This window comes from Magnolia sinica, chromosome 12, assembly GCF_029962835.1.
Source record: "Magnolia sinica isolate HGM2019 chromosome 12, MsV1, whole genome shotgun sequence".
Taxonomy (NCBI): domain Eukaryota; kingdom Viridiplantae; phylum Streptophyta; class Magnoliopsida; order Magnoliales; family Magnoliaceae; genus Magnolia; species Magnolia sinica.
This window is the reverse complement of record NC_080584.1, coordinates 19,868,412-19,890,039: the sequence shown is the minus strand read 5'-3', so window position 1 is coordinate 19,890,039 and position 21,628 is coordinate 19,868,412. Positions and strand designations below refer to the sequence as shown.

At 38.7% G+C, this 21,628-nt stretch overlaps 1 protein-coding gene across 9 annotated transcripts in view; it reads left to right on the top strand.

Annotated features, from left to right (window-relative positions):
• The window catches only part of LOC131221069 (uncharacterized), a 36,252-nt gene extending 16,542 nt beyond the window's left edge, over window positions 1-19,710 (top strand). For 6 of the 9 annotated variants that reach the window (XM_058216170.1, XM_058216165.1, XM_058216172.1 and 3 more), the window contains 5 exons: window positions 1,588-1,683; window positions 5,795-5,840; window positions 15,051-15,157; window positions 17,507-17,608; window positions 18,262-19,710. In XM_058216170.1, coding sequence (XP_058072153.1) covers window positions 1,588-1,683; window positions 5,795-5,840; window positions 15,051-15,157; window positions 17,507-17,608; window positions 18,262-19,230 — 1,320 coding nt within the window. In that variant the 3' untranslated portion in view covers window positions 19,231-19,710. The remainder of the gene's footprint in view (window positions 1-1,587; window positions 1,684-5,794; window positions 5,841-15,050; window positions 15,158-17,506; window positions 17,609-18,261) is intronic. The other 3 variants (XR_009158961.1, XM_058216166.1, XM_058216169.1) reach the window with 3 other exon arrangements.
• The last annotated feature ends 1,918 nt before the right edge of the window (window positions 19,711-21,628 follow it).

Genomic DNA, 21,628 nt, shown 5'->3' with positions numbered 1-21,628 from the left:
CAGTAAGGCGAGTTTCCACACCACTTTTTTCTTCTTCCCAACTTCTCTCCCATGCCAAGTGAGGAGAAAATCTTGAAACAGTCCCCTGCATCACCCATGCCATCTTGAAAGATGCAAGCACTTTCTCCCACACCTTCTGAGAGAAAGGACCGTGAATAAATAGATCATTCACCATCTCTATAACCTTCCAACACAATGCACAACAATTGGGCAGCACCATGGCCCTCTTCTGAAGGTTATCTAACGTTAACACCCGATTACTCACCACCAACCATGTGAATGCCACGATCTTGGGATGGCCCCCATAATATCACACAAATAGTGAGAAGGCTTTGCTTGCACCTGACATAGAGCTACCAAACACTGGATAACAATGGCTACCATTATGCGTTATGGGGTCGTAACGACCATTATGGGAAAAAATGCTTGTAGTGGGCGTTGCAACCCCATAATGGTTTGTTATGGGGTCAATACAAGATTTTTTTTAGAAGTCGTAATGGCCGTTACGGCTCGTATCATAACGGCAACGCTGGTGGCTGTTATGGCTACCATTACCGTTATGTTATACCATGGGCATGGTCCCATCACACACGATCTTGTGCCTTCTCAATATCCAACTTACACAAAATACCCATATGTGTGTGCGCGTGTGCACGTCTATATATATATATATATATGTATATATACATCCTTGTGCTGAGCATCAAGGCACTTGTGAGCTATGAGCACGTTGTTCAAAATTTGCCTTCCCACCACAGGTGCCCTGATAGTCTGAAATCACCTTATTGAGAACCACCCGAAACTGAGGAGCAAGAATTTTGTAGGGGCATCCAATCAAGCTAATTGGCCCGAAATCCCAAGGACTCTCTGCGCCTTCAACCTTCGGAATAATAGTGATGAAGGAGGCACCCAATTCCAAGGACAATTCTCCTCTCTCACTTAATTTGGAGATAAGAGTCAAAGATGTCAGCTTTCACAACCTCCCAAAAGATTTGATATAACACAATAGGAAAACCATATGGCCCCGAGGCCTTATCCACCCCTAAGGAGTCCACTTCCTTTTTTATTTCTGCCATGGATATGGGTTTTTCAAGATCGTTCACGTCTAACACAGAAATTTGGTTGAACACCAAGTTATTGAACCTGGGCCTCCTCCACCCTTCATCTTTCATTAACTCCATGTAGAGTTGGACTCTAGAGTTACTTGCTTCCACGATCCACTGAGACACTGCAAACTTGATTGATTGTTCCTTCCTCTTGCGTTTGCGATGCGATTGATGGCCTGCTTTTCTGGCAAGGGAATATACAAGGTGTAGCCACTGACCAACCACTCCGATGTTCCAACCTTGCAGCCACATTGGCACATGCAGGGGCATGTATTGGGAATGGGCTCTAAATGCTTGTGGCATTTGCAAACCTTTAACAAAATATTTTTCTATTTCTTGAACTATGGTATGTAAGAAAGGTAATTGATAAAATGACATTTCTGGTCCTTATGTCTTGTCTCTTATGCTTCAATTGCTGAACTTGTAAAGTTAGGCCTGTGTGGGCATGTGATGCATTTGAAGTATCTTACCCCATATGCAGATGAAAGCTTGGGGGAAGGCACATGACATCAATAGCTCCAAAGACCGGACTTTGAACTCTTTATCCATAATATCATTAGTTGCTTTTCATTTGCAGGTATATACATGTTTAAGACTCTTTTTTTTCTTTTTTTTTCTTTTTTTTAATTACTGCTGCAATTTGGATTTGGTTCGAATGAAAAAGTTGGTTGATATCCTTGCATGAATGTGCAAGTGTATATACGTTGACAAGTGTAGCTTAAAAAGAATTGTTTGAAATACTTAGCCAACTCCGTTGCAGTGGAGAATGACATGAGTCATGGCACTGATACATGGTATTATGGGAGTGAGACGGAATGATTTTGACTGAAATGAAATGGCTAAGGTCCCAGGTGAGTCGGACTTTGGAACAGAAAAAAATCAATGTCTCTCTTAGATTTCTTAGACTCAAAGAAGTGAACTTGGTGAAGACTTGGTCAAGATTTGTTCCACTGTGTTGACTCAGAAAAAAACTTGAAAAAGCTTACCAAAACATGGAATAACTCAGATAATTTGCCAAAACTTGACTTCACTATCCAACTTCTACAACAGCTACAGTTGTTAAATACTAATGAGTTTTGGTATTCAAGGCTGTAAAAAAAAGCGTTATTTGAATCAATATGACTCAACAGAGACTTTCAAGTTTTGAAACTCCGCTCCCACATGCTAATATGCATTACAATTTGTCAGAATGAAAATGGGAATCAACAGTTAGTTTTTGAAGCCACCATATCACTTGCCTGTTCAAGATTTTATTATTATTTTTTTTTATTGGATTGGTTACTTGTCCTCATTGTCAAGTCGAACTGGATATCCACGGCTTGAGGGTCATATACTTCCTCTAGTTGTTAATTCAATTTTGCTCTGGCTGGAATTAGCAGAAGGCCTGACACATTCGGTTCTAGTTTGAAACTGAAACAGGGATAGATACTGAAACATTCCAGTGCATGTTTTGGTTAGTTCTGGTTTGAATGGATGGTTCTGGCTATTCCTTTCATATTCTGGCCTATGTGGTTCTTTGATTTCTTTGGTTCCCTTAATTTTTGACTTTCTTGCTATGATGCGTATTCTCAAAAGACCACCGAAACAGCCATGTGATGAAGGTTGTCATTGTGTTGGAAAAACAAAATGCCCATGGATGAACTTTGCCTAGCCCACGTGCATGTGTAGCTCAATCCATTTACACTCTACATGCGCTAACATAGCACACAGATGCGAGATCCAAACTACCCATTAGGTTGGTCCAACCATTTAGATGCCCAGGCCCAAAAATGAGGCCTGTCCACTCAATAGGTGGGCCACTGTCGTGAAACAAATGGATGACTGGAGAAACACGGCCAAGTTTTTCCAAGTCATCTGCCTGTTGGCTTGTAGCCCGCATGGTGAGTGGACCAGTCTGATATTTGGACCAGTGGATCTACAATCAATGCCATCTAAAAGACAGGTTGGATCTCTGATCTGGATGCCATGCTGGCAAGATGTGGTGGCATGTAGATGGGCTTCCTTACTATTGTTGTTAAATGCGACTGCATATTCGCATATGCGAATTCCCATATGCATATCGCATACGCCATCATCACATATGCCATTGCAGTGCATATACGATCGCATATGCCAAATGTGCGAGGATATGCAATCTCGCATATGCGATGTATGCGATCGCATATCTGCCAACTGTTGGCACATTATTCTGTTTGCTTAATTTTTATTTTTGCAAAAAATCAAACTTTCGTAAGTAGTGTAACTTTGTAACTACAAGTTGTGTAAGTATATTGTTGAATGTAACTTAGTGTTAGCATAACTAAGTTGTAACTTATTGTAACTAAGTTGTAAATTGTAACTTGTAAGTAGTGTTAGTGTTATAATGTATAAATAATAAACATTAAGATGTAACTTAAAATTGTATTTGTACAATAAATAACTTTTGATTGTTTTGTTACTTTAACTATATTGTTGAATGTTGAATTTGATGAACTTCATTTATTTTTCTAACAAGTCACAAACTAATTTTATATATGTAAAATTACTATATAAGTTATCTATTGACTTAGGGAAGCTTCTCCTAAGTTCTTATATTTTTCTACTCTTTTTTTTTTCAATTTTTCGCCTTTTTTTTTTGTTTTTTTTTTTTTGTTAAAAATAAAAAATATGCGACAGCAGATGCGATTGTGCGATCGCATATGCGCACAAGCATATCCGATCGCACAGAACCACATGTAGTTTGACAACATTGTTCCTTACACACACGTGGGCTTAGGAGATCTCTTGGAACAGGACAACTATGGTCTATTTCTTTTTTCTTGTTTTTCCATATTTGCATAGAGCCAGGTCCATTTTACACAACATGAGAAGATTGTCTAATCTAATCAGATAATAATGTGGTTCTCCTCATTATTTATCTATAGGTAGTAAGGGATTTCAGAAGTTTGAACAGAAAGGCGAATGCCATATTTTCGTATGTTAGGTAATATCTTCCGTTTATTTTCACCCCGTTCCAATCACGCTTGTGGGAGTTTTGCGCTCTCATTGCTGGTCTTGAGCCAGATAAAGGATAAGGGCCGTGCCAAGTTGGCAGCTGGTGTTAAGATTTGGCCACAACTTTTTCTCGTGAATCCTAACAATCAATTGGAGATGTGTCTCTAGAGTTCTATATGATTTGCTCACCGTATACCAATCAAACTGAAGGGGAATTTAGTTCTATAAGATAGCTATAAGAACCGCCATGCTTTATGGGACATATGTTAGGTAGTTGAGGAACAACACATAGGATGAGCATACCTTAAATGAGGATGATGAGATGCATGGCAAGGAAGGATAGAATTAGAATTGAATGCATTCTAGGGAACTTAGGAGTAGCACCAATGGGTAATAAGATGAGGGAATGTAGGCTTAGATGGTTTCACCTTGTGCAATTGAATCTAATAACTTCACTGGTTAGGAGCGAGTTGGTTCAAGTTGAAGGCTCTAAAAGGGCAAGGTGAGGGCACAAAAGGACATGGATGTAGGCAGCAAGAAAAGACTTAACAACCTGTGTTGTTAATGAGGATATGGTCCTCGATAGAATGGAGTGGCAGAGCAGGATTCATGTAGCCTACCCCCATTAGTTGGGATGACGCTTAATTGTTATTGTTGTTGTTGAAGTTTTTTTGCCTTGTCGCGCCATGCCACTGGTCCTGCTGAGTCATTCCTCCGTCTTATGTATCGTTTCATGATCAATATCAATCTGGTATGGGTTTAATTGTTCTTTGAATTCATGTTTATATTCTCATTAATTAATTTTTGTTTAATAGTAAGCATTGAAATTTATGAACGGACACATCTACCGGGGTTATACACAGGTACAAGTAGTTGAATAGTGTGACCTTTAAAAGTTTAATTCTCCAACATGCCAGTTTAAAATATCTGGAATGATAAAATATTGCAATTTAGACGTACACATGTAGTAATAACAAGTCAAACCTAAAAATCAACAACTTTAATATGAAAAATGTTTCCCAAAAGTCAAAGATAACAACAGTAGAGCTTTGCTAAGTGCACGTCTGTGCTATAAAGCTCATGTACACAGCTACATACCAAACATGTGCCAGCATGGCACATGGGTGTGAGATCCATTCCATCCATCAGGTTGTTCCGACTTCTGACCTTATGTATGTTCAAAATCTGATCCACTCAGCATGTGAGCCCCAATATTGGAAACAGGTGGATGGGTTAGAAAACTCCAGCCAATCTTTTCAGAGCCGTACATTTGTTTTGAAAAGTTTGGCCCACCTGATCAGTCAATCAATCTTATTCTTGGTCTAGGGCATCAATATACCGGTGCATTTCTGGTAGGTGGATTTGATCTTGGACATAGTATGTCATGCTGGCACATGTGGGGGGTGTACATGAGTTTTATTGCACATGCATGTGGGCTTAGTAAGGCTCGCGATGGTATGTAAAAGGTTAGTTCTATATAATCATCAATTAATGAGCCAGGTCCAAGACCGATGGACATGTGGACGAGATTATGCGTCCACATGGCACAGTTAAAAAAAAGTGTCATCCATTTTACATAGATTCAAATTATATATTGATCATAGCTCGTATTTGTTGGACTAACAATTGTAAACTCTTTGAGCTATGCAATGGAGGTTCTAGCTTTCTTTTGGTGATCCTTCGTTTGGCTGATATACCTTTTTTCTGTTATGCAGACTCGAGACCCTCCAATATTACCTCCTTTCTCTGCCCTGTTCAAAGGTAAGTTCCTTGCATGTGATTACGTTTGTGGGGAAAGTTTCATTTGGGGCTGGTGAACTGCTGTGATTGGGAAAAAAAAAGACTACCTATTTTGACTTACTAGTGCAGTGTGGCACATGCATAAGCACATGCCACAAGGATGTGCAAACTGCGTGGAGTTAGAGTTAGTACCATTAAAAAATAATGGTGATTCTTCGACTGTACATGGCATAGTTGCACAGCAATCCACTGTCCAAATCACTGATCCAATTTTTGACAGAGTATGACCAAAAAACTACACTGAGATGCTATTAACCATCTGATTTTGCCTTTGAATTTGAGCACTCACCATATTGTTTTTAACCATCACTGATAGCCCATAAAAATGGATGGTTAGGAGATAGTATGATTTTAGAGATTTTCTCCATCCATGATTTGACACAATTTCGATGGTTCTCATAACTGTACATTAGTACCATGTGTGAAGATGAGCCATCACCATTTTGAAAGTGGTGCAAAACTAATAAAGTAGCCTAAACATTTGCAGAGCAGGCATGCACCTGGGTACAAGGCAGCCCATGTACATGCAGAGGCAGGTCACAACATGACAGAAAATAAAGGATCCAAGCTGTCCATCACGGAAGTCCTTTCATACAAATTAACGTGCAATGAAATTAGGCCATCAACTTGTTTGGTTGTCCTTGAATTGTGAAATAAACCATCGGATGAGAGAAGTTAATTAGAATTTGTGCATATTGCATGTACACCCCCTCCATTTCTTTACCGTGGCCTGCTTAAAGCATGACCCACCGGATATATGTTTCGGATCAGGCACAAGGGCACATGCACCGGAAACCCTGCATGAGAGTGCAATCGCAGGACACAAATGGTACTTAACCAAAAGTGCAAACTGTCGCCTTCTATGTAGTATAGATTACAGGAAGACAGTTCCGCCAAACTGCTAAAAAAGACTGAATTTAACTTCGTTGATTCTCCAAAACATCGGAGCAATTGTTCTGCACTTTTTGGTGGGTGGCTTGATATCCCCCATTGGTTGTGATTACAAAATAGCGCTCTGGTTTTATGATTCTAACCCATGGTATTTAAAAACAGTTATGTTACGGCCATAACGGTCATTCACGTAACGGTAGCAATGGCAACCGTTACAAAATACGGGGCCATAATGCCCAATTTGAAAAAAAAAATTTGGTCCATAATGGATCTCTACAATCCTGACATAACGCCTACACATTTTTTCTTTCAATTTATTTTATTTTATTTTTATCTGCTACAATGTAACAGCTGTTACGGGGGGTGTAACAGTCATAATGGTCGATATTTTAACGGCCATAAGGCTCGCTGTTATGGCCACCTTACCATTATTGAATACCTTGTTCTAACTATGTGATCTATGTCTTGTAAACAACAAACAGTTGGAACAACTTGGCCTCATAGGGTTAGGAATAGGATCACTCGATCGGCTTGATTCTTGCACCATGGATTGCTCCTAATGGTATTATTGAATGAACCATCCCAATTGATGTTGGGCATCCCACATGTCATTTTAAAGGGTTGGGGAGATGGGGATGCTGGCAAAACCCATTTTTATTATATAGTATGCATTTTTAACTAAATATCTTCGACAATAGAATTTCTAGAACCATGAATCTTTTCAATATTTACATATTTGCACTGGGGTTTCTACGAGCCGAGTTTTCCAGGTTTCTTGTCTGACATCTTATGTCCTAGTTTGACATTTTGACCAAGGTATCCAAAAACGGTTGCATGTTGTTACATAATGGTAACATTGCCTACCGTGCACGATATTGGGCTACAATGCCTTTGTGAATTACTTATCCAGATTTTGTGATTTTTGCTTCTTCAGAGTTTCTAACCTAATATCAACTAGTGTTGTGCAATTATTTGAGATTGAAGCACAAGATCCAGCCGTTTTATATGAATTGAAGATCCGGGGGTCCCATTTGGGAAAATAAAAGAAAGGGAAAGAATTCGTCTTTCTGAATTCTTGTTGCAAATGTTTATATTCAAAATTATGTCACCAAATCAATAAGATCTTGCTAGATTTGTAGTTGATTTAGGCATGTTTCTAATGTTTCATTGTCTTGTTTTTTGCTATTTTTTTATACGTATTTTCAACAATATTTGAATTTTTTAGAGTATAGATTGCTGAAATACATGTATAGTGTTTAAGATGACACATACATGCACTAAGTCAGAGTTTTTTTTTTTTTTTTTTTTGGTATTTTTTAATTTTTGGTATTTTTTGTTTAGTGAATAGTGCTAGCCTCCCCCTCTCAAATTTCTTGAGGGAAATGATGTGAAATGGCTGGGGATATGCATTAGTGGGATGAATCCCACAAATTGCATGAATTTAGCTCGTGTTAGGGACATTTGAGTGGTCTATCAAATCAGCGACACTATTCATTATAATTTAATTTTAGTTTTTTTTTTTTCCCCCCTTCAAATTTTCTTGAGGGGAATGATTTCAAATGTGTAGAGATATGCATTAATGCGGTGAATCATACGGATTACATGAATTTCAACTTATTTTGGGAGTGTATTTGATTGGTCCACCAAATCAGCAATACTATTCATCTGAATGTAATTTTCAATTTTTTCATCCAAGTTTTTAGGGGGTATGATGTCAAATGCTTAGGGATATGCATTAGTGGGATAAGTTCCATAGATTGCATGAATTTCAGGCCAATTTGGGGGGCATTCGAGTGTCACCATCGGCATTTGAGTGGGGCTGGGAGTGTTAGTGAGGCGAAGAGTGGGAGCGGGAGTTGGTCTATGAACGTGCGTGAGACATACTAAAGTATCAGTTACTGTGTATCACTTCTAATATTATTACCTACTGCATGAAGGTCACGGTGAAATTTCTGTCCAACATTGTTGATCATCATTTAGTACTCGTTTTAGTTGTCCCTACTGCATGAAGGTCACGGTGAAGTTTATTTGTCCAACATTGTTGATCATCGTTTAGTACTCGTTTTAGTTGTTCCTACTGCATGAAGGTCACGGTGAAGTTTATCTGTCCAACTTTGTTGATCATCGTTTAGTACTCATTTTAGTTGCCCCAATCATGGCAAATAGCAAGCTTTGGTTTATTCATGGCTTCATAAAGGAAGCTCATGGTAGGTATCTCGTTGGATTCTACAAAAGATAGTGCTTTCATCAGTGGTTCCATTAGCTTCAGGATGTTTCGAACTTTCTTCCAATATTTACTGTTTCCAATGGTTTCCACATAAACTCAACTAGTGCCCCTAACATCTTCTGCTCATGCTCTGTGTTGAGCTACTCCCAAGAAGCAAATATCTTGCTCGACTTTCTGCTCTGCTCAAGTAGACTCTCAAGGGCAATAAAATTTTAGTAAATCAAGTCAAAGTAGGCTTTTTGACGACTAATTGGTAATGATTATAGATGAATTCGTGATTTACTTTTTGAACCAATTTTGTAATTTTTTTTCCTTCTTTCCAATATCTTTTAGTATGAGATAGATAAAATGTGCAACATATATTGACTAAAATAAATATTTCCACTTCTTCATCAACATTTTTCCAAGTGATTGATATACGATGCTTCATTAGTAATAATTTGCACAACATTTTCCTATCCAATTTTATATATCATCTTATTTGTAAGACTGAAAATACAAATTGCATATTTTGTTTCCTTGGATGCATCAATGGCAGTTTGGAACACCATTCCCTAGTAGTACCCCATAAAGTTTGTCATGCTGTCTTCTTGGGCTGGTCCAACCATAATAAGCCATCAACCAGGGCTGATCGCTTATGCCATCGCATAATCACATAAGCGATCGCTCAGGTTGATGGTTTTTTTTTTTTTTTAATTTGTTTTTTTTTTAATTATTATTTTTAAAAATCTTTTGAAAATTTTAAAAAATGGAAAAAATCTAAAAAATTAAGAAAAACTATATCTAATTATTACTAGTGATTGGATTAGTTTTATTTACCTATCTCATTGTAGTTTGCCTATTAGACCATCTATACATTGAGTTGTATTATATTATATATAATATAACAAGACAAAAATTTAAATAATCAACCAGTTACCCTAAGAAAGAATTAGTTATTGAAGACTACAAACATAGAAATTGTATTGATAACTTGAACTTTGTTGAGTTGATGTATACAATGCAAGCTTATTACAATCTATAAGAAATTTGACCGTTGGCTATTATGACATCGCATGCTAGAGTATGCCATGGTTATGTGATTATCCCATCGCATAACCATCACATACTTTAGTATGCCACTCTAGTATGGCATTTGTGGCCATGGCATTTGTGATCCAAGCCAATGTATGCAATTGTGCAATCACATATGGCAACACTATTCATAACTATTTGATTTGACAACATTTCCCTCTAGAAAATTCAAGGAAACAATTAAAATTAAAATTTGATGAATAGTATTGGGCCGATTTAGCTAAGCTTGGCTGCCTCCACAACGGTCCGTACTTCATGTAGTTTGTGGGATTTATCCCACTGATGCATATCCCCAACCATTTGACACAATTTTCCTTAGGACACTTGAGGAAAAAATGAAATTAATTTTAGACCGTTATGCGGCCATTATGAATTGTGTCGGGCCAATTTAGATAACACTTGAATGGCCCCAAAATGGACTTGAAATTCATGCAATCTGTAGGATTCATCCCACTAATGCATATTCTTAAATGTTTCACACCATTCCCCTCAAGAAAGACAGTTGGGATAAAATAAAAAAGAAAGTCACTATTCATCGGAAAAATGACTCGAAATTGTCCAAAATATCAGAAAAATAGAAAAAGAAATGAAAAACACTGATTGAAGAATACACGAATGTGTAGATCTAAACTCCATGCATGTAGTTGAACAATCTACACTACAGACATTTTACAAAAAAAATAAATAGATTCTTGAAAATTTTGAAAATTATATAAAAAATAGCAAAAATACAAAAAATTGAGTATACAGACATGGCCAAATCGAACACAAATTTAGGTAGATTTGGTCGATTTGATAATATAATGTTGAACCAGTACATTTGCAGTAAGAAAAAAAAAAAAAATAATAATAATAATAATAATAATTATTATTATTATTATTATTATTTTACATATTTTTAAAATTTCCCTATATTTGATCCCAAATCTTGGATTCTTTGAAAATGGTTTAATTCTTGTGTTTTAATAGTAAAAACTTACACAAATCTGGTTGAAATTGGCTTAATAACAGTTTCAATATGCAAAAAATGTTGAAAAGAGGAGAAAATGAAAAACAACCCCATCTGGGGACTTATATACACGTAGGCTGTTATACATCCCGTCATAACAGACTGTCATGGGCCCATTGTGATCTGAAAATTTCGACGTGGGTCGTTACCTATGTCGTTACCGTTACGATATGACCGTTACAGTGCAGTTATGTTAATGTTTTACCATGCCCACTATGGAGTTGGAATTTAGATCTCAGGGTTGAAGTCAAACCTTTGACCATGTTTCAAAACATGCATTTTGAGGGGAACGAAAAGAAAAGATAATAATTATTTTCTTGAGCACTATTGAAATCTTGATTCCATTTTTAGTTGTTTGGACAATAAGTAGAAATATCATATTTGTGAGACAATGTCACTTGGTTTCTTGTGTTAGAGAATCCAAACTATAGAAAAGTGCAATGATTGCTTTGCGGAATCCTCCTTTTTTATCATCCAATCATATCAAATTGTCGTGTCAATGGAACAACTATCCATTTCCATTGTTTTCAGGTAATTGGCGATATCCAAGCATGCGCTTGGAGTGGACCATCCAAGTGATGGAAGGAGAAGGAGATGGATGCCTTCTCTTTCTCTCTCACTTCTTCTCTTTTTTCTTAGGAAACATGTGAAGCGGAGGAGGGAAGGATGTGCAATCTCTTTTTAAAGTTAGGGCATCTTATTCTCTTGAGAATAGTTATCTTATATAGTGGAGGTTAAGGTTTTCATGCTTCCACCATAAGTATGGTGGTGGTCCACCTTGTGCACTTTGGTATGCCCTACATCATCAAGGGTGCATACGCCACATCTATCCACGCATCAAAATAGACCACATACCTCCACGATTGTGGCAACTCACTCTTGTCCTAATCTCATGTCGGGCTGATAGGTGGGTCATTAATAGATCATGATCATTGGTTTTCCATTAAGCACGATAAAACAAACTTAACGTTAAACAGAAGATCCAATGTTAAAACCTTAGGAAACCTATTTCAAAACATCTAGAAGCGTGGGCCCACTAAAATGATCTTGATGGAACTTCGACAACTAAGATCCACGCCACTAACTAGTGTCAGCAGAGATGTGGATCCTATATTGGATCACAAGAGGTTTCTTAACCTCAATTCATGCACCCAACCATATCCGTATGTCAGCCACGTACTTTGACATCATTAGATGTGTCAAAGCCATCACATCAAGATTAATATCACCAAGCTAGGACATAATCAAGTCACTAATCCACGCATGATAGGATTCTCGGTTAGGAAACTTGGTTTGATCCTCCAACATGAATATCCAATCAGGCCTGATGCTAGAACTTGTATACTACTGATCATTGTACTCCCATGTGGTGAAGGGCCCAAACAAGATGTGATAAATGACCCAATAATGGAGATTAAGATATTCTGGTTCCTCACTGATTCAATTGACAGATAGGATAACCACAAAATAGATCTAGTTCCTATGTCCCGGAGTTGTTATGGAATTTAGGGCACTCGAGAACCGCGAAACACAACTCTCCCATGGCCAAACCTGGATGATACGTCAGCTGCTCTTTCACCATGGAGCCAACTCAAAGTTAACCTATAAGGGATCAATTGCTTCCCATAAGAAATTTGTTTCCATACACAATTATATCATGGCAAAGAACAATATAAACATAAAGGTGACTAATGACCAAATTCCATTCATCAAAAGAGGTCATTCATAACCTAGTTCCACTCAACAAAAGAATCTGGTTGGATTTCAAGGGCACATAATGCCAGTAGAAGAGAGGGAGAAGAAGATGGAAGAAGCTATTGGTGATATAGATGTAGATCCTCCCCCTGAGAGTAGTTGTCCCATTGGATGTCAACATCTGCTAGAGTCGTGGTTGTCAGGCAACGACTTCTGAGGATGTAGAAGCTAGTAGTCTTACCAAGATTGTTGATCGAGGAGTGGTGATAGAGATGGTGCAGGTGGTGGTGAGATGACAATACGAAGCACCTATCGTTGCCCTCACGATGAAACTGACACCACGCTACTTAATAGATCTGGATGGTAGAGCTACATGTCATCTGATGAGGAGGATAGTTAGCAACGTGGTGCTTGAGAAGATGTTGGTCATGGTAGTGGTCAGAGGATACAAGATTGTGGCAATTTTCCTTAACCTAGCTATCAGATCCACATTCATAGTCCATTCTTACACGTGCCCATATGCATACCCTTTTTACCAGCCACTGCAATTGCTATCTTAATTAGACTGATGGGAATGGGTTTTGGGATGTTGAGGAGGGTTATAAAAGGTATTCTACATTTCCTCGGTCTACCAACATTGGAAATAGTGGGGACTTTAAAGAATGGGGAAAGGCAAACTTGTAAATTCTCGGTGCGGAATTTTGAAAACTATTTGGAGAGGGAGTGCAGTACTTAGCCCAGGCGTTCCAGGACCATCTGTGCTACTGTGGCATTGTTCACCAGCACTCCCGTCCCTATATGCTTCAGCAGAACATTTACAACTATCTATTTGCATATCCTCAGTGTTGTCATTATGGATGGAGACAACCACAATACAACAACATTGATGATGACGACGATTTAGAGCCACCTCAGGCATTCATGTGGTTTTTGTTTGATGGGCAATTGAGATTTTATTCAAGAAGAAAAATAAAAACACCCTATGGAAGAGAACCGGAGGCAAGCAGATTGATCACTAAAGCAATGAGTAGTTGAGTACTATATCATCTGTTTTTGCACTTGCCACTTGGTGGTTAATTTTATTTTTTGGACATGTTATTACTACCAACTATCTGAGTACCTCAGTAATGTATATCTTGGGAAATTTTCTATAAAATGAAGAATTGATAATGCTAATTGTTAGATGATCAATGATACATTGAATTATTGAATTTGATATGATATAATAAATAATTAAACTGATACTTCATAATTGATCAATGATACATTGATAACATATCATGAAGCAGTGTCAAATGTTGAGGCTACCCAACCAACAACGTTCTTACTAAAGAATGGCCTGATGAACGATTGAATACATGTCTAAAATGCATTCTGTTGCTTCTTATTTTCCAACAAATTTTGGCCAAAAATAAAATAAAATCATATGCCCATATCGCACTGGTCCATGGGTTGGCTGATGTGCCTGCCATTACCTGTTTTTTTTTTTTGGTGAAGCCTTGGGCAGTCAACACTCTGTACAAGTAATGGTCATATCATGATATAGAGACCAATATCCCATTATAAGGCATTATTACCATTTGCAACATGGACAAGTCATATTTTTCAAGTGTAACCTCTGGTATAAACTTTCTTAACACTGCTAAGATCATAAAGCTTCAACATCCATGCTTTATGAAGGAGAGTTTCAGGTCACTTGTTCATAGTATATCCCAACACACCAATTCTCTGGATTAATGAACCCATGGGGCAACTTGTACAATTTGGAAACTGGAATTGTTCTGCTCTTCAATCCAATAATTCTTCCTTTCTTTACATCTAACGACATGTTTGGATATCACCATTCCGTGGAAATCAATGGTAATGGAAAGGTTTTCCATTGATGTGACAGTTTGAGATGTTTAGTGAGCAAAGAAAATGGGAGATTCCACACAGCAATCATTGCAATTTTCCATAGTTTGGATTGTCTAGCATAAGAAACTAGGTGACTGTTGTCTCACAAATGCGAGATTTCCAATTTCTATCCAAACATGACACCTAAAAATTGAATTCATGCTCCAATAGTGCACATGGAAATAATTATTGCCTAATTATTTTTTCCTTCTTTCCTTTTGGATATGTGTATCCAAAAATGGCCTAAAGTTGATCTTAACATATACGAGGATCTTCTTTAAAATTCATGCCGGACAATATTCTTCTTCTTGAATCTTAGATCTGAAATGTGTTGTATAGGAGATCATTGGTTGACATGGTCCTCGACTCGGCCTTTTTTCAGATGGAATTGACATCACAAATTTGGAGAATGTTGTTCGGGGTTATCAACAATTTGGGAAAGAAAACAAGGAGTCCTTGGCCAAACTCTTTGTTACTCTATTGATTAAGGTATTCTCTTTCCTTAGATCAGCAAGACTGAGATTTCTAGAGAAAGAATGAGAATCAAGGATATGAATGGCCCACCTACTAATATTAGCATCCAAAAGTAGTTGGGGCAAATCAATTCTAGAGGGGAGCCGCCACTAACATCATCTTAGTTGATTCGCATAAATCTGTTATCCATTTTGGGAACTGAAGTGGTATTCTTTTACATATTTGGAATTGAAGAAGCACTCTAGAATATTACTACAATTCCCAAAGAGAACTGAGTACTTGTAGCTAGAGCATGACAATTTGTCATGCAGTCCATCTTCCCCCATCATGCCACTAGTGAAGATCATCTGACCATGAAAGCCATAAGCCATTCATGTCTCAGAAATCAGACTGATCCGCTCATTAGGCTGGCCATGTCTGTGCATTGAATCAATCTATTGGTTGTCCATGGATTCCAGAAGAGTGGCCCACCTGATGAGCAGACTGGCCTATTTTTGCGCCAGGTGGTGGCGCCTACCTCTTGCATGTTACAGATGTCCTACACAAGTGGCATGCTGGTAGGCCGGGAAGATGGGTCTACACGACAACTTAGCATACACCTGGCTGTAGGTGATCAGTTATCAGGCCTAAAATGGTAGATGGGTGTATGCAAATCAACCATGGTAGGTGCAGTGTCATTTCCCCTCCAAAGTATTCGCAGGCCTCTATGCTGATTAGAAACCATGTCGGATATGGAGTTGCATTGAAGGAATTATCTTCAAAACACTGGAGGAGCCCAAGACCTAGATTTATATAACATCAAGGACATTCCTTAGAGCTTTGGCAGTTGCCTTTGTTGCATTAATATTTCCTGCATAGGATATGCAGTATTTCTGCTACCATTGTGGAAGATGGTTCCAATCAATGTTGTCAAAATCGTTATTGTGTCGCAAATTGTAGTAAGGGTTGAATTGTATTGAATCACAAATCCTATCGTAAATCGTAACATTTTTTTATGATTTTCTTAAAAATAAAATTATAAATGAATCAGAAAACATTAAAAACTCATCATTCATCTTTTTGCCATCAATATCCACCAAGTAATACCATGCCATGATAGTGACAAAGGATTCTCATCTTTCTTTTTTCTTTTTTTTCTTTTTTTGTTTTGTTTTGTTTTGTTTTTTTTTTTTCAAGATTTTTTTCTTAAAAAACATACAATGACCCTTTTAATAATTTATGTTCTTGTTAACTTTGTTGAATGTAGAATCACGTTGGAAAAGTGGCATTTGATTCTGTAGACTAACAAAAAAGGATATTTTGATTTCTAACCATCATTCCGCAATACGTGTTAGTCAACGTAATCGTAACCATCCATGAAAACATTACAGATAGGTCATACATCAATTCGGTGTTTCGACCAGTTGATAAGGAAGAAATCATTTTAAAAAAAGCTCTATGACTTAATGTTGAAGAGAATGTGTATAATTTAATCTCTTATAGAGAATAAATTAATTTACCTTTTCTAAACAATTCTTTTCTCTTTAAAGGTTTTTTCTAAATGATTCCTTAAGACCTCCACCAATTTAAAAACATAAACTGAATTCCAAGTGAAACTTAAAATAGAAGAGAACGACTATAATTTGAATCATAAATCGTAGATAATAGGATTTTGACAACACTAGTTCCAATAGGCACCCTCTCTTGATGCTATTCTCCAGGAAAGAGGTATTATACACTGCTCAGGCCAAAAGTTTGTACTGTAACATCAGCAATTTCAGTTTTTACAAGTGGGGCCTGTGGTCTGGTGATCCAGACTGCTGATATTTTGGATCCCATTGTGGATAGCCCATGAACCAAAAATCTCCCATGTGGAAAACATCCTTAGCTCTCAATAGGTGGCTAATGGATAGATGATTATGAAAGAAAAAAACAGCAACGGTTCACATTCCACTGGAAAAGGAAAAAAAGAAAAAAAAAACCCAACTATTCTATATCTAAGATCTTCTGATCTGTGGGATCTTTGGTACATTGGCCATCCACGGAGGGTACTGTAATATCAACAGTTTGGGTCACCGAACCATGGGCTTCACTTGTATGTTACGGTGAAAACATCGTGCCCAAGCATTTTATGATACTCTTTATAATATTGGTCATGAGTTTCTCTCTATAGACTTTCTCACCACCTACATCTGGTGGACCTGTGTTCTTTTGTTCAATCGTTCATAATAATATTAGCTGTAGTAGCTGTAACGAAAGGGTTTTTGCAAGACGGTGCCCTTGCTGGACCATTTTTATGTCTGGCTCTGGCCGTTGCCATTGCCATCTTTCAGATGCAGTGATTGGTTTACTGATCTATCTTGCTTGGTATTTTTGCTCCTGCAGTTATCGTCGGTTGAAACCTTATGGCCCCATGGTCTTTGTGTTAGCACTTACCAAGGATCTTGGATTTCTAAGACATGGAACTCTCAAGTTGCCAACATGAGTGTAAGTTCATTGAGTTTGATTTTTCTTGGAATTCCAAAGCGTTTCTTGTTAGAAACTCATGGTCGTCTTTGAAAGTATACCATCACATGAACAGTGTTTTGATGTGCTGCCCTGCTTGATCCCTAGTCCCTGCAAGTGGAGCCGTATGAAACCCAGAACATGCATGGGTCCACAATGAATTATTGCATTAGTTTGGATTTTAGACATGAGATTCAGGTATCTAATTATGATATTATGCAGATGCATTTAACCATTTTGAGGTATCTGTGTATGATGGGTGGGGTCCATGTTTGATGATTCAGACAACTGATCTGACAGGGCGTATAATCTGGGATGACCAAAAAGTCTTCCAGATTAGAAGATCCTAGCTATCCAATTTTGCCCTTTCTCTGGACTGACTTGCTGCATGTCTGGTATCCATGAACCTGTGGGTCTTTGATTGAATGGTTAAGATTTTCAATCCATGGCAGAGTCCAGCATATCCATGGTCTGGATCGGTGAACCATGGGCCTCACCTGTACTGCCTCTGCATATGAGGACTCTATTCATGTCTTCGTACATCACTACCCAATAATTCTTCCATGTGGGATATCTGCGACCATAAAGTAAAAAATACAATTTTTTTTAAAAAAATATATATATATAAATCCCAGGTGGAGGATTTCACGGATCAATCTCAAAATACTGCGAGATCAGTGGGCAAGGCAGAGGTGCAGAAGATTCACAAGTGCATCCATGTTACTCTTGGTCGGTTGTCATCTTTTATGAAGGGCCAGATTCAGGTTCCCCAGATGAAACAACTCCTGTTTGGACCTGATGCCGTTCTTACACCAGGAGAGCCATTCATCAACAGCGCCGCTACGAATATGAAGAGAAGCTATCTCTCCCGTGATTCAAAACCAACAAAGAAGATGCGCTATACTGAATCTGCAAGATCAACCAAATTTGTTGATTGGTCGCAATTTCTCCCAAGTGGAGGTGACGGGCCACATGGTCCGAATCTGGCAACTCTGATGCCTTGCAACCAACAAGAGCATATACCTACCGGGGACAACTACACTGCAGAACAGTGGGGCCATTGGCCACAGAAAGGATTGCAACAGCCTCAAAGAGGACCTGAGGGGTCACATGGTCTGAATCCAACGGTTCTGATGCCTTGTAACATCCCTACGGTTGAGAATCAGACTTTAGGACAGTGGCCCCAATGGCCACAAAAAGGATTACAACACCATCCAACAGGGCATGACATGTCACATGGTCCAAATCCAACAGCTCTGGTGCCTTGTAAGATCCCTACGGTTGACAAACGGACTTTAGGACAGTGGCCCCACATGTTCCAAAATGGATTGCAACACACTCCAACAGGATTCGTGGGGAAGCATGTTCTGAATCCAATGGTTCAGATAACTTACAACTGGCAGGGGCCCGTTCCAACAGGAGGCAACCATCATGGCGGACAGTGGCCGCAACCAGGAGCACAACATATTCCAAACGGATTCGTGGGGTCACATGGTCCAAGGCCAATGGCTCAGATGCCTTACAGTGTGCAAGGACACTTCCCAGCAGGGTACAGCCAGAGTGTAGGACAGGGGGCCTACCTCTATTCTAATGGTCATTTGTAGGGTTATCGTCAGTCATGCCATTTTGATCCACCCATCTCTTCGGCCATGTATATATGCTCGGTATAGCCAACTCCCAAGCCAAACGAACAGTCGTGGGCCGCACGAAGATTTCTCGATTACTCTCATCAACACTAAAGGTCAGCTTACATTAACCGTCCCTCCTACTTGATGGTACTGATTTTCATGCTGTCGGAATGTTAATCTTGTCTTGATGGTAATATAGCAAGCGGAATGATCTGGTGTATAGCATGTTCGTCGGGCGTACAATCATGATCGGAAGGCTGTGGTAAGTTCCTGGAATCTTCTACTAGGTAGTGGTGGGGCCCACCAGAGAGCTCACACAAGAGCATGCTACATATTATACACGGTGTCCTTTGTTACCATTTGTTTTATACCAGATTACACTATTCATTATATATAGTTCAGGTCATTAGCAGAAAATCCATTTTGCCACTTTCATTTGAGTTCCAGTTCATCTCACCATTGGTTTCTTTTAGGTATATGCTAATCTCAGGTGATTGAACACATTAGTTGCTGCAGTTGTTTGAACATAGGCACAAGTGTTTGAAACCTGACCTGCAAATCTGGTGGGCCCTGGCATGGATGTGACCACATCAAAATCTTAGGCTAGATGTACAATCCTACCTTCTGAATTTGAACATGAAAACGTGAAACATGAAAAGTTGGAGGTCAGCATGAAATTTGGATATGGTACTTCCATGGTGGGGCCAGCCTAATGAGGGCCACCGATCTTCGCAAGTCTGCCACAAAGGTGTGTGAGTTCTCAAGAGTACTTTGTGTGGATGGATGAAGGCTCATGGGCTTTCCATCTTTCCTTCTGATGCCATATGATGCTTGGTTGATAGATTTAGCAGTACTGCTGGGGTTTTCAGTTTTTACTAGCAGGGGCTGTATCTCGACCCTTGACTATCAAAGCATTGTAAATATCAGGCATCTTGCCCAGTGTTTTTCATTTTTTAATTTTTTAATTTTTTAATTTTTAGTGTGGAAACCCTAGGACCCGAAGTAGTACACGATTGATTCTCATAATAATAATAAAGTGAAATATGTTGATTTTTTTTTTATTTTTTTAGAATATTACTTGATCGAAAATAAATGTCGGGTAATGTTCAGTGATCCTGATCGCTGATATTATGGGCCACATATGTTAATGGCCATGCACGAAAAATCCACTGATGCCAAAATGAAACGGTTAGAAAGGGTGGAAATGCAGCTACAGTTCCCATTCAACCAATTGTAGGCAAATATTCCATTGTAGGTTTTTTTTTTTTTTGGGGGGGGGGGGGCGCGGGGGCATCTTCAGATCATTGAGCTGTGGACCCACTTGTAATAACTGAAAAAATAATTCCATTAGCAATCACGTTTCACAAATGTAACGAGGTATGTGGTTGATTAATGAAGGGATTGTATGATCAAGAAATTGCCATGTCCTGATACACATGGATATGGATGTACTGTGGTGTGAGATTTGTGCGAGTGGGGCCCATGTTTTGGTGATCCAGACCATTGAACTGTTGGGTTCCACAATGATGGATCATACCACCAATCTCCCAGATTGGAAGATCTTAGCGGTTAATGTTGGGTGCTTTTCACTTGTATGGGGACTTTGATCTACCTCTCTTCCTGATTATTGTCAGGATAATTAACGGTTGGGACAGTCTAATAGATATCTTTTGGGGCATGATTCTTAAGAGGGTGAGTCCAACAGCCCAGTGATTGCATAGAAGCACTCGGTAGGGTAACTTAACCTACAGACCCTGATTTGGGGCATCGTAGAATACATGCATGCCATCTGGACTGTCGAATCATGGTTCCAATTCGTATATAGCATAGGCCTAGAATTGAGGTTGATAGGAGTATCCTGATCGTTCAATTAATGACCATCAAATGGACCGTTAAATGGAAAATCATCAATGGTCCAAATTGAACTGCCGCCCGAATTGATTTGCACGGTGATATTTGTTTCTTCCATATAATGCGTTCCCAATACCAACCCCACATGCCCCCCCCCCCCCCCACCCGTCATCTAAATCATGACCGTTTTCTCAATACCTTCTACGAATCAGGACTGTCCATCTAGTCGACCCTGGTAGACACAATATCGTGGACCATTCCGATGAAAGGAGACCGAACATCCAAACCTTTCAAAATAAAAATAAAAATAAAAATTGAAAAGTTTAGCTTGTTAGTACAAACCTAGCTGTCCAAGACTCAATTGTCCAATTCAATAAAGAAACCGACGGCCAGGATTGTCCAACCAGTGTGATTTGTAACGTAAGAAGCCCCTTGTATTCGTCTTCAGAGGGACCATAGTCTGGACTCGGTAACTGTACAACCAGGTGCACCATCTCTTTCAATGAGCCAAGCTGTCCATCGA